The 18,587-nt window shown below is 41.6% G+C and overlaps 1 protein-coding gene across 3 annotated transcripts in view; it reads right to left on the minus strand.

Moving 5' to 3' along the window:
• Positions 1–18,587, minus strand: part of LOC143148994 (A disintegrin and metalloproteinase with thrombospondin motifs 15) — a 159,339-nt gene that overhangs the window by 23,232 nt on the left and 117,520 nt on the right. For all 3 annotated transcript variants that reach the window (XM_076315888.1, XM_076315890.1, XM_076315887.1), the window contains 2 exons: positions 7,764–7,959; positions 6,640–6,847 (listed from right to left, as the gene is read on the minus strand). In XM_076315888.1, coding sequence (XP_076172003.1) covers positions 6,640–6,847; positions 7,764–7,959 — 404 coding nt within the window. The remainder of the gene's footprint in view (positions 1–6,639; positions 6,848–7,763; positions 7,960–18,587) is intronic.

Below are 18,587 nucleotides of genomic sequence, written 5' to 3' on the forward strand. Positions count from 1 at the left end.
CTTCGCGATCGATTCTCTTGCTAGCTCGTTAAAGCAACAAATTGCGTACTATTTGAGGAATCAATATTTGCATCCAATAATCCAACCCGGTGAATGCTATCTTGCATCGTCTATATACGCGACCAACTGGATTTACTATATTTATGGTTCATTTATTTGTCGTGCCCAACGATAAAAGAAATACAAAATTAACACGACCTGTACGAATAATAATTCTTCTGTATCGACAATTTTTATAGTTCCTCCGTTCTTGTACTCAACGATAAGGAGACTATAAAAGTGGTACAACTTTTACGAATAATACTTCTCCTGTATCGACAATTCGCTACTTTTCCAGCCCCATTTGTTATCCCACTCGACGATGTATTACTTTTACGGTCCCTTCAATTGTTGTACTCGAACGTTCATTGTTAAGTACAACAATGAAGGTACTGTAAAAGTCGTATAACCTGTGTAAACAATAATGAAAGGAGCATACTGTCGAGGTTACGTATCATACAGATGTCCCGTAACAAGACGGCTCGAATGGAGTATGTACGATGGCCACTCAACTTATCAAACAGCGCTCGACGCGACGTCAAATTAGATTTCATCGATTCGTAAAAAAGTCATGAATATCAAAGGATGATCGATAGCCAGGAAAGCTGATTGAATCGTCGGATGAATGACGGGCGTGGGCACGTGAAAGTGAGTCCCGGACGCTTCGTGGGATGTTGCCCTCTTCTGAGGTGTGGTCCGATTCGCGTGGGATGTGCAACCGACTGGATGGTAATGACCTGGTTGACAATGACGAGGCTAACCGTCAAATTACATGAATCATTCATTTATCAAGAGACGATCAGATTTCCTTGCCCGCCGTCTTTACTTCTTCCGTCTTTACCTGTCCCACATTAGGTCACGATCGATGAGATTCATGAATCGTAATCTGGATCGAGAAATTGTGTTTCAAAATTTCATCGTCGAGGACGAGCCGTTTCGAAGCTACAAACATTTTTTTTTGGAACGAACTCGTATCATTTTACAACGACCGATTGTCGTGAAAATGTTCGTAGATCATTTTTCTTTCAGGCTTTGAGAGACTTTGTCGTTCGATTCAACGTGCTGTGAAAACAAACTTGTTTATAAATTTACTCCGTGGAATCTCTATCTCTGTAGACTCCATGGAATTGCGTATTAATTTTCAAAAGAAAAACAAAAATTGATAATCAAAGTGGTCGATGTAATTTCGCAATCTGATTTTTTTCTTCGTTTTGCAAACATTTTTACCTCCCCACCTACCAACAGGGAAAACCATCGCGACGGAGTACAGGTTTCAGTGAAACGTCTTCGTTAGAAAATGTCATCTCGGCGTTCGAGGTAATTTTTCTCATTGTGTTCCGATCGTTACCGAAATTTCGCGATCGAAAAATTCGAAAAATTCCTTATCCAAGTAAACGTACACGAGGACTGAAACGTAAACTCGATTATAGATATTGAATCGATTGTACACAAGAGATAGTGTCGCACGAACGATTAACGTGCTGTTGGCTATTTCAATTCCTGCAACGCGCAAAACTCGGAGAACACGACCAACCCACCTCATTTGCATTCGATCAGTTCGATACAGAAATTGGAATTTGCATTCGAATCGCGGTGTATACTTTACACGGAGGAAAGATCGATCCGGTTGTACGTACATTGTAGGATGATCGGTTATATAATCCCGCCGGATAGCCCGGTATATTTTAAACAGAGCGTAACCGTTCGCGATTCGCAGCACGAGCACGTGGGATGTGTCCCACTAAATGGGGTTCGTGCACCACCCGGTACACTTTTCCCACTGGTGAATCGCGCGCGGTAATTTATGCCTGTCGGTCTGGTTTTGCAAGCGGCGCCTAGCTGATCCAGGAAAATAGACGACAGAAAGGTAATCCGTTTTGCTCCGAAGTCTGCGCGAGATTCGCGCGATACTCGGCGATGGGATCAAAAGTGTCGGGGAGCGTCTAATTTGATCGCGTGGTATGTAGGGAATATAGGGCGACGGTGAGATGCTGGAATTTAAATATACCAACGAGTGTACAAGCTTTACCACTCGAGCGACCGACACGACGTACTGATCCAACGTGTCTGGCAGAACTGAGAACGTCTTATGCACCAGGTGCGTATTTCCATTTATTATCGAGTTATGCGGAAGATGAGGTGGTACGTGTTGTATTCGGGGCTAGAGAGATCTATTCCGAGGTGTAGCAAGAGGCGAGGGGAAGTACTTTTTCGAGACGGTGGACTATGATTCTCGTACTGGTCAGTTGTGCCTTGGGAAGGAGTGTAAACTAATTGAATTAAAATATATCAGGGTATATATGAAAGGTTCGTCACTCGAGCAACCGACGTACTGTTCCAATAAGTCGGAGAGAACTGAAAACGTGCATTTCCATTTATTATCAAGTTATGCGGAAGACGAGGTGGTAGGTGTTGTATTCGGGGCTAGAGAGATCTATTCCGAGGTGTAGCACGAGACGAGGGGGAGTAATTTTCGAGACGGTGGACTATGCTTCTTTACGGGTCAGTTGTGTCTTGCGAAGGAGTATAAAATAGATGATTTAAAATATACCAGGGAACGTGGAAGGTTTACCACTTGGACAACCGACGTGATGTACCGATTCAACACGTCTGACAGAACTGAAAACGTCTTGTGTGTATTTCCATCTGTTATCCAGTTATGCCAAAAATGAGACGGTGAGTGTACTGTTCCGAGCTAGAGAAATCTACCCCGAGGCTCGGCATTAGGTAAGGAGGAATGTTCCCCGATTCAGGAGACTATGGTTCCTCATAGGTTGGCCGTGCGTTGAGAAGAACTACGCGTTCAATATTGGCCAATAGGGGACACTGTAAGAGTCGCGTATTCGTACGAGTTGCGAAGAAGTGTCCAATATTCCGACCAATAATTCCTTCAAGAATCTTCTCATCTCTCATCGATATTCACTGCAAGACCCCCTCTACCCGTGTTTCGCTCCCTCGTGTGTTCAACGAGTGCAAAAGGCACGTTTCTTGAAATATCTCAAAACCTCGACATTTCGAACTGGTACCGTTCTCCGACCGGTCGATTCAATCCTTCGCGACCGTACATCTAAATATAAAATCAAAAGTTACGTCTCTCACCTACACGCGCTCTCGTTACACACCTTTTTTTAGAAGCTACTCGAGGCACTCGTGCGAGTTCCTTCCTCTAAATCCGCGTCGCAAGACCACACAGAAGATTTTAGCATACCGCCGTAGTCTCGCGGTTGACCGATCCAATTATCGCCTGTAGCGGCCATTAAACTAACAAGCATTCGTGTTACACGATGGCGTGAATCACGAGGGTGTGTCGCCTAAAAATTGTCCGTGATAGCTTCTAGGCTCGCGACTCGTTGGAACTGGTACGCGGCGCGCGTTCAATCTTTCGTCTTCCATAATTTACAACCGGGATACCGACAACAATCCTTCGACGGTGCTCGGTCGCGTAGCGCCTACGCTCGTCCACCCCTCGCCGACCGTGCGTTAATTCTCCAATTGGAGCGAACCACTTCGGTTACCGCTTCGCGTTCACGATTTTATGATCCGAGCGTCCCCACGGACGTGGAATTGAATTCGAGCGCGGATCGCGAGCGAAATGTCAACGTCGCGTTAAAGGTAGTTAGGTAGCCCGAGATCGTATCGGCGCCGCAACGATTTATAATCCTCAAGGTGCAAGTTGTACTTTCTATTCTTTCGTCGATGAATTGTGCGCCGCTGGCGGCTACGCAGGAGCGGACCGCTGTTCAAATTTATGCCCTCGGAATATACGGCTTCTAAATGTCCGCGACGGAATCCGCACGGTGGTTATCTTAGGCGCGAGCCGCCGCGGTACACGGCTCCACCTTCGTCGACAGATTATATTCCCCTCAACAAGGGACGTCCATTATGTCAAACCGGGGTACGCTAATCTCTCGCGTCGCTGAAATTTCACCCATAAAACTCGAATATACACCGCGCTAATTAAAGATGATTAATGACCCCTGGGGGCCTCTCGTTTCGTTGCGAAAGACAACCCACGCGCGGCAACTCCCGCGAAAACGAAACTCTCCTATTCATTAATTTCAACCGGCTCTAAGGAAATTTTCCTTCTTCGTCATCGTGGTTCGCAAATCCTCGGTTTTTCCTCCACCTACCGTACCCGGGAGTGCTCGTAACTCGCTGTAATTACCGGACCGGAATTCGTCTTTCGCTATTTGGGTCCCTTTAGTAAATTAAACGCGGAGCGAGTCGCGTGAAACGGGTGATCCGTGATACGTCTTGGACGAGGAAGACATCTCGGGGGGAATCCCTAACAGTGATATAATTTACCGAGCTGTCTACTGCTCGCCAACGATCGAATACCTGGATTCTGGGATTAACATTGGCAGCTGGTGTCCTCAGCGAGGGTATACGCGAGGATTGTTGCTGCCAACCGAAGCACTTGGTAGTTGGAAGGGTTATCGACAAATCTTCGGACCTATCGAGTACATTCCGCGAAAGCTCGGTAGTGGAATATTAAGAAACAGGAGAAGATACTAGTCTCTAATCGTGATATAATTTATTAGCCTGAGCTGTCTTCTGCGTGCCAACAATTGAACACATGAGTTCCAAGATTAAGATGCGTTGGTAAATGGTGTCCTTAGCAGAGATTAGGACCGTTAACGTGAATTTAGTAGTTATAGAGGTTATCGACAAGTCCATGAACGCTAGTGTGCAGAACTATTGAATAAGTTCTACGAAAACTCGGTGTAAATATATTAGGAAACGGAACAACTGAGAACGGTGTGGCTGGAATATTTACAATACGAGAGGAATGACACGGTCAAGACGCCCGTGACGTCAACCGAAACAAACGACTCTACGCGTTGGTAGCCAGTGTCCTTAGTGAGCGCAGAACTGTCGCTGTGAACCGAAGCACTCGGCAGTTGTTCAAGTTATTAAGAAATCCGTGGAGCGTTCGGAAATATCGAATAAATCCCACAAGACGCAGAAATATTGAGAAACAGAGCAAGAATAATGCAGTTGGTGTACACACAACTCAAGAACAGCAGTGTCAGGACACTCGTGACTTCTTGGATCGTTACTCTCAACCGAAACAAACTCAACTCTGCGCTACGAAACAATAGTTTGCTCTTGAGGTAATTTTTTCGACAATTTTCAACTCTATCGTTGCTAGGTGAATTTAATTACGTGTCGCGTGTAACGTAGATCTTACGATCCGATAAGAACGAGCGTTTCTCGATATATCCTTAGTGTCTAGGCTTGTGAACTATGTTTAAACCGTGGAACAAGTGATCATCCTTGTCATTTGACACAAAGCTCGAAGTTCGCGTACAAATATCGAGGTTTCGCTGTACAATGAATACCTTACCACTCGTGTACACGATTCTTCGTTTATTTTGAACAATATTCTCAACATCCACCAAAGTAGAATGTTAAACAATGCAAGAAATTTTCTGTTCTATTTATTATTCGATACCCCGTTAAAAGTCCGCGTCGAAGATTTTTTAGCAGTAATTAAATCAGTGTCGTAGGTAGGTAGTCGTTGTGGGGGATGACTCACGATCGAAAGTCCCCGTGCTACCTTTTCGATATCCGAAATTAACTAGGAACGCGAGAGGTACATTTGCATAATATTTAATGCTCGCGACAGATCCCGCTGGCTTACAAGATCGATCATCCTACGAACACAGCCGCCGCTGTTTCGAGGATCCTCAGCTCTTTTAATCCTGCTCGCTTCGTATCTACGTTCTTCTCTTTTCCTTCACCGAAACCATGCTCGGACAAAGTGATACACCCACGCGGCCTGTCGAGCTTTGTTTTTTTTTCCTTAACGAATGCCGGACCTATGCTGTGTAATAAATACCACGCTCTTATACAGGGTGTACCGCGAGTCGTACACTTTGCCCTTTCCCTGTGCGGAACGTTTGCGTACATTCTTCGAGGTTCCGTAGACGGAGGTGATCTCTCGACAATCTCTGTTAAAATACATTAACAAAGTCACTCTTCACTCTACTCGGATTATTGTCTTGAAAGTGTAACGTTTACGAGATTTCTCATATTTCGTGTTAGGAGTTTATTAACGTACAGAAGTTAAATGGCTACTCGAGTCCACCGAAGGGTTATCCCTACCATGCTCAACTGTCCCACGAATCTGACCAGTGACATCAAAGGAATAAATTGAAGAAGTAAATTCGCGGAAAGTATCGTTGAAAAATGTATACCTTTGGATTGCATTTATATTTGTTTTTATAAGTTTTTATAATTGCAACGTGTAAACTTAATTCGCGACTTTATCGTCGCGTTCCTAACCTTAAAGTTCGAGTAGGGAACACGTGGTAAGTGTAGAAGGTTGATTTAAAAGCGTACGATACAATATCAATCCTCAGGTGCATAATTTTCTTTTTTTTTTTTAATTTCTCGTTAGAATAAACGAATATCGGGCATAAATTGAAATAAAGAGAAACAAAAGATCTGGAAATACGACGCGACAAATACGCCACCTGGTAACGTCTCTACGAACGAAAAATAAGTACACTCGTACAATTTAAAATAAATGATTTTTTAAAATTACAATTAACGCGTTCACCCTGTATATCGGGGAACAGGAGGAAGGATGCTTACCATGCTCATCAGGACCAAAATGTAGCTGAACAAACCCTTGCCGTGGTACTTCACCATCTTGGCATCGGCCACCACCATGATCTCGATGAAATATTCACGCGGCAGGGCTCGGCGTGGTCTCCAAGTCACGAAGGGATCCGATTCCATTTTCGAGTCCTGGCTGTACTCCTCGCTGGCGTCATTTCGTCTGCGCTCCACGGAGTAGTATCTGCAATTTTTTAAACAGTGTGCTCTTAGTCTTTGACACACGTGAATTATGATCCTCGATCCCATAAACCTTCACGAAAGACTCGTGTACGAGGCTCGTTGATTTAACGTTACTTTTACTTGGCGTAAATAGGCAAGAATTGAATCATCGACTACCAAACCCTGTTAAAAACGATTACTCAATAGTTATTTCAGAACAATTATTCACTTCCGCAATATAAATGTTATTTACGTAGCAACACGATCGTGTATATAACCTCAATTATTCCTGCGATACGAGTACACGGATTTTAGTTTAGGGAGCGAGTTGTTGTATATTATTTAACGATATTACGAGTAGATACTGTATTACCTCGATAATCGATCGTAAATTGTTTGTAGATAATTGTCCGTATTTTTTTTTCTTTATTTTTTACCGAAGTTGGTGGAAAGAGTGAACGAGGAGTATCGAGAGTGAGCAGGATATAGCGGAGATGACTCCTATTCAATTATCGAGGGGCAGAGTTGATCTCTTAGCGAGGCGATACTGTCAATCCAACGAGAATCACATTTTCATTGATACCTCGTTAATTATCAAGTTTGGAACAACGAAGGTGTAATATATTTTTATTATTTATTCATCTCTCTTATTATTTGGAACAATATTTTTATGTAGAACTTTTCGTTAAGATAGAAATTCAGCGAGTTACGGTTCAGTTCCAAATGGCGAAAGTTTGTATAAAAATTCAACTGGTTATAGTTTAGTTGGGGGACGATTCGAGGTGGTTTCGAGACTCGAGTATTATAAATGGGTTTTCGACTTATCTGTCGTACAATCGAAACAAAAAAAGAAAACAAATCTTGAAAGTAAGAGGAACAGGGAGAAACATGTTGGGAAATATTTTTTAACGCGATTTAGGCAGGAAGATATGAATCACCTCTCGTATTTGTCGTCGTTTTGTAAAAAATGTCGATGGTGTTCGCTGTGTTCCATGAATTGCTCGTATTCTTCGTCGCTTCGGGAATCATCCAGAGACGTTTTTTCCATTAATGATCTGCGTTCGCGGGATCGGCCACCGACGTAAATTTTAATACCGGACGTGTCGTCCGAAATAGGAGTTGGGGTGTCGTCATCTGCACAGAAAAAAGTAATATACAGTTCGATTAGGGTTACCCAATGCTTGCAGAAGGTCTCGATACATCGAAGATCAGCCGATTTTAACCGCGAGAAATATTCACCGTTATCCGTTACGCTTGATTTTATTCCAATTTGTAACGATAATCATAAAACATATCCGAAATAATTTTGCGCGAAACGCAATGTAAATGTACGCAACGAATCACGAATACCAGGCCATAAATATCTTTATGGGACTTTAATCCCTAAAATTCTCCAATCTGAATACATTTGTCACGAGATTAGTGGATTTGTGTAAAAGTGTTGCGTCAGGGGATGACACCCTGTTTTCTAAAAATAAATACATAAATACATAATCGAATGGAAAGCCACGTATTTATCACCAACCGATACAAAAACGGTATAATTGAAATAATAATTGGTATTATACGAAACGTTTGATTATTGGAGCTCGTAAAGGGATAAAAAAAGAGATTCCGTTTTTAGAAAAGAGAGTGTCACCGTTCAAAGTGACGAAAGTTAATATAGACGTCGAGTGACAAAGGTCTAGGGACTTGGCAACTCGGTAATAAAGATTCGTACGATTTCGCGATTAATTTTATCTGGAAAATCTCGAGCCTTAAGAGCTTGCAATGAAGTCATCTACGCGAATGGGCGTTCTGCTCGATCTGTCTGAAAAGTGACTTCCGTCGCGTCACGGACGTAAACTATTAATCATCCTCGAGGCGTAGGAACGCGCGTTTAAATTGATCGGGTAAAATTTACGGGGCGGGAGTGCGTTTTCCCGAGATTAATGCGATAAATGGAAAAATATGTCGACAATGGTCACGTTGTAACACACCGTCCATATTTCTTGTACAGGCTGAGTCGTCTAGTTGACTCGGATTATAGTTTATTCCGAGACGAGAGGAGAAGAAAATAGTAGGAGAAAACATTGTACGAATACATTTAACGAAGTCACGAATGCCTTGGATGCAGACTATCTCGAAGGTCTTGAAAAGGTTGAAAGTCTTGGAAGTCACAGTACCTTTTATTGTTGTGCACGCTTTGAAAGTCTTGGAAGTTACAATAGTTTCGATTGTTGTGCACGCTTTGAAAGTTTTGAAAGTCTTGGAAGTCACAGAAGCTTCCAAGTTTTGAAAGTCTTGGAAGTCATAGAAGCTTCCAAGTTTTGAAGGTCTTGGAAGTCATAGAAGCTTCCAAGTTTTGAAGGTCTTGGAAGTCATAGAAGCTTCCAAGTTTTGAAGGTCTTGGAAGTCGTAGAAGCTTCCAAGTTTTGAAGGTCTTGAAAGTCATAGAAGCTTCCAAGTTTTGAAAGTCTTGGAAGTCATAGAAGCTTCCAAGTTTTGAAGGTCTTGGAAGTCATAGAAGCTTTCAAGTTTTGAAGGTCTTGGAAGTCATAGAAGCTTCCAAGTTTTGAAAGTCTTGGAAGTCATAGAAGCTTCCAAGTTTTGAAGGTCTTGAAAGTCATAGAAGCTTCCAAGTTTTGAAGGTCTTGGAAGTCATAGAAGCTTCCAAGTTTTGAAGGTCTTGGAAGTCATAGAAGCTTTCAAGTTTTGAAGGTCTTGGAAGTCATAGAAGCTTCCAAGTTTTGAAAGTCTTGGAAGTCATAGAAGCTTCCAAGTTTTGAAAGTTTTGGAAGTCGTAGAAGCTTCCAAGTTTTGCAAGTCTTGGAAGTCACAATAACTTTTACTGTTGTGCACGCTTTGTAAGTTTTGAAAGTCTTGGAAGTCATAGAAGCTTCGATTATTTCTGCACGCTTTGAAAGTTTTGAAAGTTCTGGAAGTCACGGAAAGCTCGATTGTTTCAAACGTTTCGAGAGTCTCGAACGTCCTCGATGTTGCAAGTCTCGAAATTCTTGGAAATCGCGCAAGATTCGATTACTCGTGCTTTGAAAGTTCGAGAGTCTTGGGAAGCCGCGAAAGACACGAGTGATTCGAGTGTCTCGAAACTATCGAAAATATTGAAAGTCTGGAACGTTGTGAAACGTTCGATCGTTTCGTATGCGTTAAGAGTGTTGAAAGTCTCGAAAACCTTGAAAGGTTTGGAAGTCACAGAAGTCTTGAAAATGCTCAACGACTCGCGACACTGGAAAACCTTGACTATCCGTAAACACCTGAAAGTATTCGCAAAGATTTGCAAAAATCTTGATTATTTGCAATGTACAGGAAGTCTTCGAACGTTGAACACCTTGAAGTGTCAAAGTCTAATATCCTGAAACCGTGTGTATTTTTTTTTTCTCTCTCTCTCGATAATCGTGTTTCGCGTCATCCTTAAAACAACTACGATAGTTCGCGTTGCGTTTGCGATCGCGTGTACCGACACGAGTGTTCCTATCGCTCGATTGTACACGATCGGCTCGAATTGTCACGATTCGAGTCTCTAGGAATCGGAATTTTTACACTTTATTTTAAACCCCGACGCACGAACCGTGGAAAAAAAGTAGAAGACAAAAATGTCTTTGTCCCGCGCCACATACGGTGCCAGTTCGGATCGGGCGAAAACAAAGCACAACTGTTCTCGATATAGCTGTAAGTATCGCGGTGGAATCGAGGCAATGATTATACGCGTCTAATTGAATGCGCAGTTGACACTTTGAGAGAAATCGATACGTTCTGACGGCTTTACGTTCCGCGATTCATCTTGATGTCCTTCGCGCCTTTCATGCATAGCTGTCCGATCTTCGGACGTGCCATCGATTTTCCTCTCGTGCTTTACGTATACAGGGTGTTCAGCTTGTCATTGTCCAGCATTTCTTTCCTAACTAAATAATAACCCTTCGAAAAGGTTTCGCTATTTATTACCAACAATCGACTCCAAAAATTTCCATCAAACTTTCAATCGTACATATTATCTTAACGTCTGTTTACCACAGGTTATTTAAATTGGATCAATAAAAGTACACAGCTGTGTACCTTGCGGTGTAACTATATATTTAATTTTATTTGAACATTAGTCCCTTAGAAACATATTATTATCTTTTTATATTGTAAATGTCCACGGTGGACATTTTTATCATTCTTTTACGTAAAGTATCACGGGATTCTAAACAATACTTTTTTTCTCACACGGATAAGTATAAGCTTGACTTGATTTTAATTGCGTTTGTTTATCTGATAGTTTGTCAGATAAGGCAGATATACGAGGTTCGTTTTCAAGGTGATTTCTAGATTAAAAATGCAACGCACGGTATTCAATGTTTCAAATTAACGTAGAAATTGTCCAGGGTGTGAAAGTATCTAACAAAGTTCTTCAGGTTTCTCGAGTTCGTCAAGTTTCGGACCTGGAATAGTCTTCGAAACGACCTCGAAGTACCTGAATTCTTTGGAAATTTTGCAAAAACGGAGAATCGAGTGGCCGTCACTAATCTCACGTGCGGCAATGAATCACGGCTGAACAGTTGCTTAATGATTTCGTTAAATCGATTAGCCTGCATCGATTAAACATTCATCTGATCCCGTTCGTCTGTGTGTGTGTCGGTGCACGGTTGATGGATCTCCACGCCGAGATTACGATATCGATAAATGGCCGCGTTTGTTGCTCGAAGACTTGCAACGCGAACCGTGCAAGTGGAGCATTTCCATCGAAACCTTGAAAAGAACGCGACGTCATTAAAAATCCATCAACAAAACACTATGCGCTTCCGTTATCCCTATCCCGATTTCCATTGCATTGTTTAACACTTGAAATAATCCCAACTAATGAGTTATCGAATGCATCGTTCGATCGTAAACTTTTCTTCACGGATCAAATCGTGGTAACTATTACTATAAAAAAATTCATGCATATTTTTCGTTTAGTCTATACACAAGTATTTGTAATTTTTATTCCACGTATCGTAAGGTTCAACCCGTAAGTGAATAAAGAAAAGTTATTATAGAATTTCAAGTAAAATTCTTCACGAAATTGAAATTGGTAATTGGTGAATCGATTTTTTAAAGTGCACGATACGGTGGAATTGTTATCGAAAAGAAAATTTCGTGTCGATAAATTACAAATATTCAAAGTTCGTCTCGAGGGAAGCGCGCGAGGCAATTACCATTAAATAATCGTAAATTGTATACTTAACGGAAGTGGCGACAGTTGCTCGAAGTGATGCGATAATAAAGTCTTTAAATGTTGTATAATGTATTGATTATCGGTGGAACGTGAACGGTGCCGCGCAATTTACCAATAATACGAGCCATCGGAGCTTTGTAAATGAATCGAACGGAAATTACGGTGAAACAACAATATTGAGAAACAATCAACAGCATCCACTCGGTGAATTGCAGTCCTAAACGAACGAGAGACTGCACCCTTCTGCATTGCGGTAGGTCCCCGAAGGAATGCACTTTCATGCAATCGTAATGATAGCTTTATTACTCGGCTGTAATTGCCATTATTATGCTCACGGAGATTGCCAGCATATTGTTTCGCAGCCATAGCTTTGGAGGATCTCGAACGCGCAATTTCAATCCGTAGACCATTGCAATTCGAATAATTAGAGTATCATTAGTATCGCATTGCCAGCCCGTCATTAAAACGCGTCCCGGTGTTTCTGTGTGTCTCGTGAAAAAAAAAGATACTTTAATCGCTCGATACGTATAACTTAGTATCGTTCAATGGAATCGTACGATTGCCTCGCGATTGCAGCAGCGTTTCAGGCTCGATTTAGCTCGTAGCGATCGAGCTATTTCGGAATAATTTGCGTCACATTTACAACGACTCGTGTATGAAATTGTAACAGGATCGACAAACGGATCCCGCTGGAAATCGAGCACGTTGGAATGCGATCGATGTACGCGCGATCTAGATCAACAATCGTACCGAAAATTTCGTTACCTTTCTGATCCGTTTATCCTCGTTTCGTTAATTGCACTCTACGCGTAAAATCGTCTTTGTTGATTTTAACGAATTTCGAATTAGTTCTCTACGTAAAAGTCTAGAGGGACTCTGTACAAAGATTCTATTATCCTTCCGGTGAATTTATTTCAATTTCATTAGCCAATGATTAATAATCTTCGATTAAAAATAACGTTGGTATAAAGGTAAATTCCTTTACCCGTCTAACCGTGTTAATTTTAGTTACGCGAAGCGGTTGCAGCGATTTCTATGCAAGAGACTTACCGAAAGATTTATTCGAGAAGAATAATTTTACAATTCGCGTAACCAAAATTAATATCGTTAATGGTGATGGTATTTTGTATACCAACGTTATTAGTCGAGTCTGTAGGGTAGAAGCTTCTAAAGCTTAGACTCTCGGGCAGTTACGTGCTATCAGAAAAGGCCTAACAAGGCTTCAACACGATCGACCGAAATTACTTACTCGCATACCTCTAGGAACACGATACACAATACGAAATTGTGCTCGCTTCAGATGTGTCTCGATAAGTGGTGACGTCGTGAAAAGCACAGCTACGAAGATATTTCGATAACTCTTTTCCACCCTTCCCGTTAATCTCAGAAATCGTGTTCCGGTGATCCACTCGTGTTCCATCCTGATCCGAGGATCAGGGCCTTTTAACGACCGTTCTCGCCTGGCCCATTAGGGAGTGGCTTTTGTCATTCTAATTTCGAGCGTGCATTCCTCGCGAGATACGAACTCCTTTTTCGTTTGCTCGAGTTACTCCACTTAGGCTCGCTACGACCGTGCCAGGATGTGTAGACAAATTAGGCGATCCTGGGACTTATTTGCACAATTCTGAGTGAAATTGAAAGCATTTTCGTACCACGAGTTCGGTGTCTATTGGCCACCTGGATCCATGGGATTTCTACAATTGATGCATTTCTTTGATAGGATTTCTACAGATTACATTATACAGTTGATGATCATATGGGGGGGGGGGGGGGGGATTTGGAAATTTCGAGAAACATAAAATTATTTTTCGAACTGTAGAAATTCACCAACACGAATCTGATCGTTCAAGGGACACTGAACTCGCGGTGTTGGAATATTTTCTTTCACTCAGAAGTGTGTAAAAAAAGTATCGTACTCGTCCATAGATCTTGCTATGGTCGCATACTGTACGTGTAAAAATTGTAGACTTTTTGTCTCGATAATTACCATTTACCGTTATCACGGGACTTTTTCGTAATTTTGAGGGTAACGGAACATTTTCATATGTTTTGGCAATTCTGGAATTTCGATGGAAAGAGTAACTGGTGTCGAAAGTGTTCGTTTCTGGTCAATTTGACATTCCATTTAAGTCCAAAAGTTTACCGGAATTAAAATACGAAAACAGATGACATTTTACCATGTACACCGGTTCGGTGAAAAAATTTAAATTTGAAAATACAAAAAAAAAAATTGCCAACTTAAGAGACGACCGATACTACACTCAACTTTATCGAAGAAACCATAAGATCTCATTTACGTCAGTTGGGAAAGAAACGGAAGTTAAGCGTAATTCAAGCCCCATAATTTGTTAGCTTGGGAAGAAACTGCAACGACTTACAAAAACTTAACACCTTTGTGGAATCGAGTTTTAATACTTGAAAAATGAATCTCGCGCTCGTGTTACAAGAGGTTTCGTCATTGGTTGTCATCGAGCGAAATTACACAATCACGTTGTCTTCGCCACGAAGACGAAACTGAGAAACAAACGTGGCCGCGTGTTCGCTGGACTTCTACAGGAATCGTCCGTTACGTGTTTCTTAAAAGTGGGATGAAACTATCGCGACTGGTATCTCCCATAATCGATCGAGACGAGTAGGAACCGCAGAAGAAAAAGCAGCATTGGTAAACAGCAGAAGAAAGTTTTCTTTTTCGAGGATAACACCCGACCTCGAGATAATGAAACTAGGATGAGAGATTATGTCCCATACGCCATATTCATCGACAGATTTCCACTTGTTTCTCGGTCTAGATAAACGAGAGACGAACGATTCGTAAAAACGATCGGAGAACGAAAACCTCGAGCTTCTTCTTTCGTAAAACGAGAGACTTGCACATAGACGACATTCGTGCGTTATTGAATCGTTTATAAGAACGCTACGAAATCTGAAGGTCTCGTGCTTCGACGAATAAGATACGTTTTATTAGTTGTAAGAGTACGTTTCTTCGACGTTTTAAATTAAAAAACAAAAAGAGTGAGGAGAACTTTCCCGGTTACCCGATATTTTACGTCGCGAAATCACAGAGGAGAAACGAACGAAAATCTTTGAAACGAATTACGAACACCTGTGTGAGTGAATGGATGGGAGGGGGGAGGTGAAAAAGAAAAAAATTTCGACGCCGGAACTCTCACTTTTACGCGTTTCTTCAAAACGACTTACCCCACTGTTCCGCGTGTTAACACGTGTAAAGGGGCGAATGATTAATTAAACGGAGGGCAAAGACATACCGTGGTACGTCAGAGTGAATGATCGTGAGAGCGGCAACGTGGTTTCTTGCCCAAAGGACGAGAAAAAGGACCGTGGGCTTTCGTCATGGATCGTACATCACGAAACACGAAAAATGTTTAGACGCTCGCACTGGAATTTCAGCGTCTCGGGGCTAGACAAATCATTTTCCTCGATACTTCCGGTACACGGTGATTTACAGATTCGTTTCCGATAAGGTATGTACCCGTACGATGGTTGGTTTTAATTTTCGCGTTGGTATCAAGAGCGCTGGCACGTGGAACGCTCGGGAGATTTTATTCGTTTCGTGGAAATTGGAATATTTGCATCCAACGAACGAATATTACGATTGAACGCGTTCATTTGTTTATCGTCACGGTCGTCTACTTCTTTTTGAAATTACGCGCGTTCAAATTACCGCGCTTTTGGCGACTAATTGAACACTCGTTCGTCGAGGACCGCGGAAGTTTGATAAATTTGAAAAAATAATCAACGATAGAATTATTAGTGAAATATCCGAGCTTTTGTAATTCGTTGGACAGAAGTTTATGGTTCTTTCGGTGACCAAATATTTCGAAAACTTCCGTCGCCAATCGCGAAAGTTTGACAAACTTAAAAAAAAGAGATTAACGATAGAATTATCAATAGAAAGTTTAAACAGTAACAGTTCGTCGATCGCTAGAATCGAAGTGACTATTCGTCTCTTCGAGATGATTGCTTTCGAATCAATGTTTCCGTTTTTATTCGACAAACGAATAAGAAGCGTTGAAAGCAGTCCTTCGTGCAAAGCAGGTGACGATTGTAATTCACCTTGAAATATCCGAGATTGAATATTTCGTGGCGAGATCACAGTTTTATTTTTTCGTTCAACGCGATCGTGTTCGGAACTAATCGAAAGGTCGTGGAATTCCACGGCGAGGATGAGTTCAGAGGTAAACGCCGCGTTTTATACGGGTGCGGTGATTTATTCGTAGATTTTAACCAATCGCCATAGGGGTTCCGTGCGTATAAACCTGCCTTCCTAAGAAATTTATTAAGCACGCTCGGCCGTTCAGCTTCTTTCGTTCGACGCTACAATGCAGAACGTATTCGAAACGACTTCTGTCACAACCGATTCCTCGTGTAAAATTGAAAGCTTTCACGCGCGATACACTCAAGGATATTTCATTTCCACGAACGGAGAGCGAGAACGACGCGCGAGATTATTGTAACTCGCAACTGGAACAGGAGGGGCCGCCATTATTCAATACCGATTACAATATTGAAAATATTGTAAATTGAAAATTTTCACATCGTGAAAAATATTTCTTCTTTTTCTTCTCGCGCCACCGAAGACGAAAAAATTGAAAACGATTTTCATCGTGAATTCTTCCAAGACATCCAATTGGAGAAATATGAATAAGTAAATCGATCCACGTGCCAAATGTTTACGTGGACGAATGAACGTGTACGCGTTGATAAAAAAAAATAATAAACGAAAAGTATCCAAGCGTATTTGGACCAAGAATCGAATTTCAGCGACTACGTGGCAAATTGCACGCAAGCTTACGCAGTTAACACGACGCCATTTTCTCATACTTGAGAACGTCCTCGACGTTCGTCCGAAACGAAAGGTGAAAATCGATCATTTGTCCGTGTACTTGTTCCTTTACAGGATTGTTAATTCCAGTAAGATTATTCGAGTTTACATTAGGATTCGTTTCTTGTAAACGCTTTAAAGACAAGTTGCACGAGCCTGGAACCAACGATAACTTTCGACGTTTGGAATATTCAGGTACCGGGTCGTCTGTACGGAAAATTGCACGCAAGTTTGCACATTAGTGAAAAATAAACCGAGCCGGTATTAAATTCGAACGGTGTCCCGGAGCGAGGGGGAAGAATTTTAAAATACCTTTTACCTTTTTTTCGTTTTTTTGTTCCCGCGTCGCGAATCTCTCCGCGCCGCGGAGAATACCTAAAAATTACGGATGATACGAACTTTCACCCGAAATTACAGCGTGCGATGTAACTTTCCAGCAATTATCGAACATTTTGTTCCCCCACCCCCTTCCCCGGATTCGAGAGTAATGTAAGCACCGGTGTAATTTGTATAATCAAAAGCGCGATTTCCGTATTAAGCTCGCCGGATGAAAGATAAAAGTCAAAGACCAAAGGGTATTACGAAACCGCGTCAAGTCGTTGTCACGCTTGCGATATTATTAATTTCGTCCGTGTGTTTATCCTTGATATGTAAAACATAGGTACAGGGAACCCGATTCGACGATTACGTTGCGCTCGTATCGATTAACGACCCGGACTTTTTACACGGGACCTTTAATAACACGGAAATGGTTTCCTAATAACATCTTTCCCCCGTTTCGCGGTGCAATTGCATCATAAATGCACGGATGAATTTCTAAATCGTTCCATTAGCTTCGGTATCGAAAGTGGCAATTATCGCGATAACATAAGTTCTTAACGATCTTCTTACGACACGTGGTGAGTCAATTCATCGCAACGTTTGCGAAATTTCGCGTTTACAAATATCACTTATGGTACAAATATCGATTTATTCGTATCGAGGAGTTACCGTTGCTTTGAACACACCGATGCACGGTTTTTAGGTTAGCTCGCGTACCGCTCTCGAGTTTGACTTTAACCTTCAATACGTCGAATACGAGTTTGGTCGGACCTTGGTTACGTTAAGAGTGTAGTTAGTCGGAGTTAGGCTACATTAATTTCCATCCGACCGTGCTTCAATGGGATTAGAATTTTATCTAGATTTATACAGGGAGAACATAACCTAGATGTCTATCTTTGGAATTCGCCATTGAAATATTCTGTACACTTTCCTTGTAGAAATACTAACTCTTAATCACCTTGTAAACTATTACAACAGATACATATTTTCTAATATTAACCGCATCTTATTCCCTGCACGAAATATTCTCAGTGTTAAACACACTTCGTTCAAGGTACTCGATTCTCAAGTAACACAATTTGTTTCAAGAATTGCGAATAGTATCGAAAAGAATTATTTTTCTCGTTACAGTGAGCAGACACTGGCTGAAGAATAAATTAAAATTAACAACCTCTAGAAACGTATACCTAATAACGTTTAAACAAGCTCGGAACAAATAAATCACAGTTTCGCAACTGTATACATCGAATTAAATAAATACGTTGCAATTGAAAAAGTTCCAAAGAAAATTTAATAATTTCGAACGTTTCGTATCCGTTGTGAATTATTGTCCCTGATCTCGAGCCGGACGAGCTGTTGATTATTTATACTTTCCGTGTAATATCAACGTCGAGTGCATCG

The sequence above is a fragment of the Ptiloglossa arizonensis genome, chromosome 7 (genome assembly GCF_051014685.1).
Source record: "Ptiloglossa arizonensis isolate GNS036 chromosome 7, iyPtiAriz1_principal, whole genome shotgun sequence".
Lineage (NCBI taxonomy): Eukaryota > Metazoa > Arthropoda > Insecta > Hymenoptera > Colletidae > Ptiloglossa > Ptiloglossa arizonensis.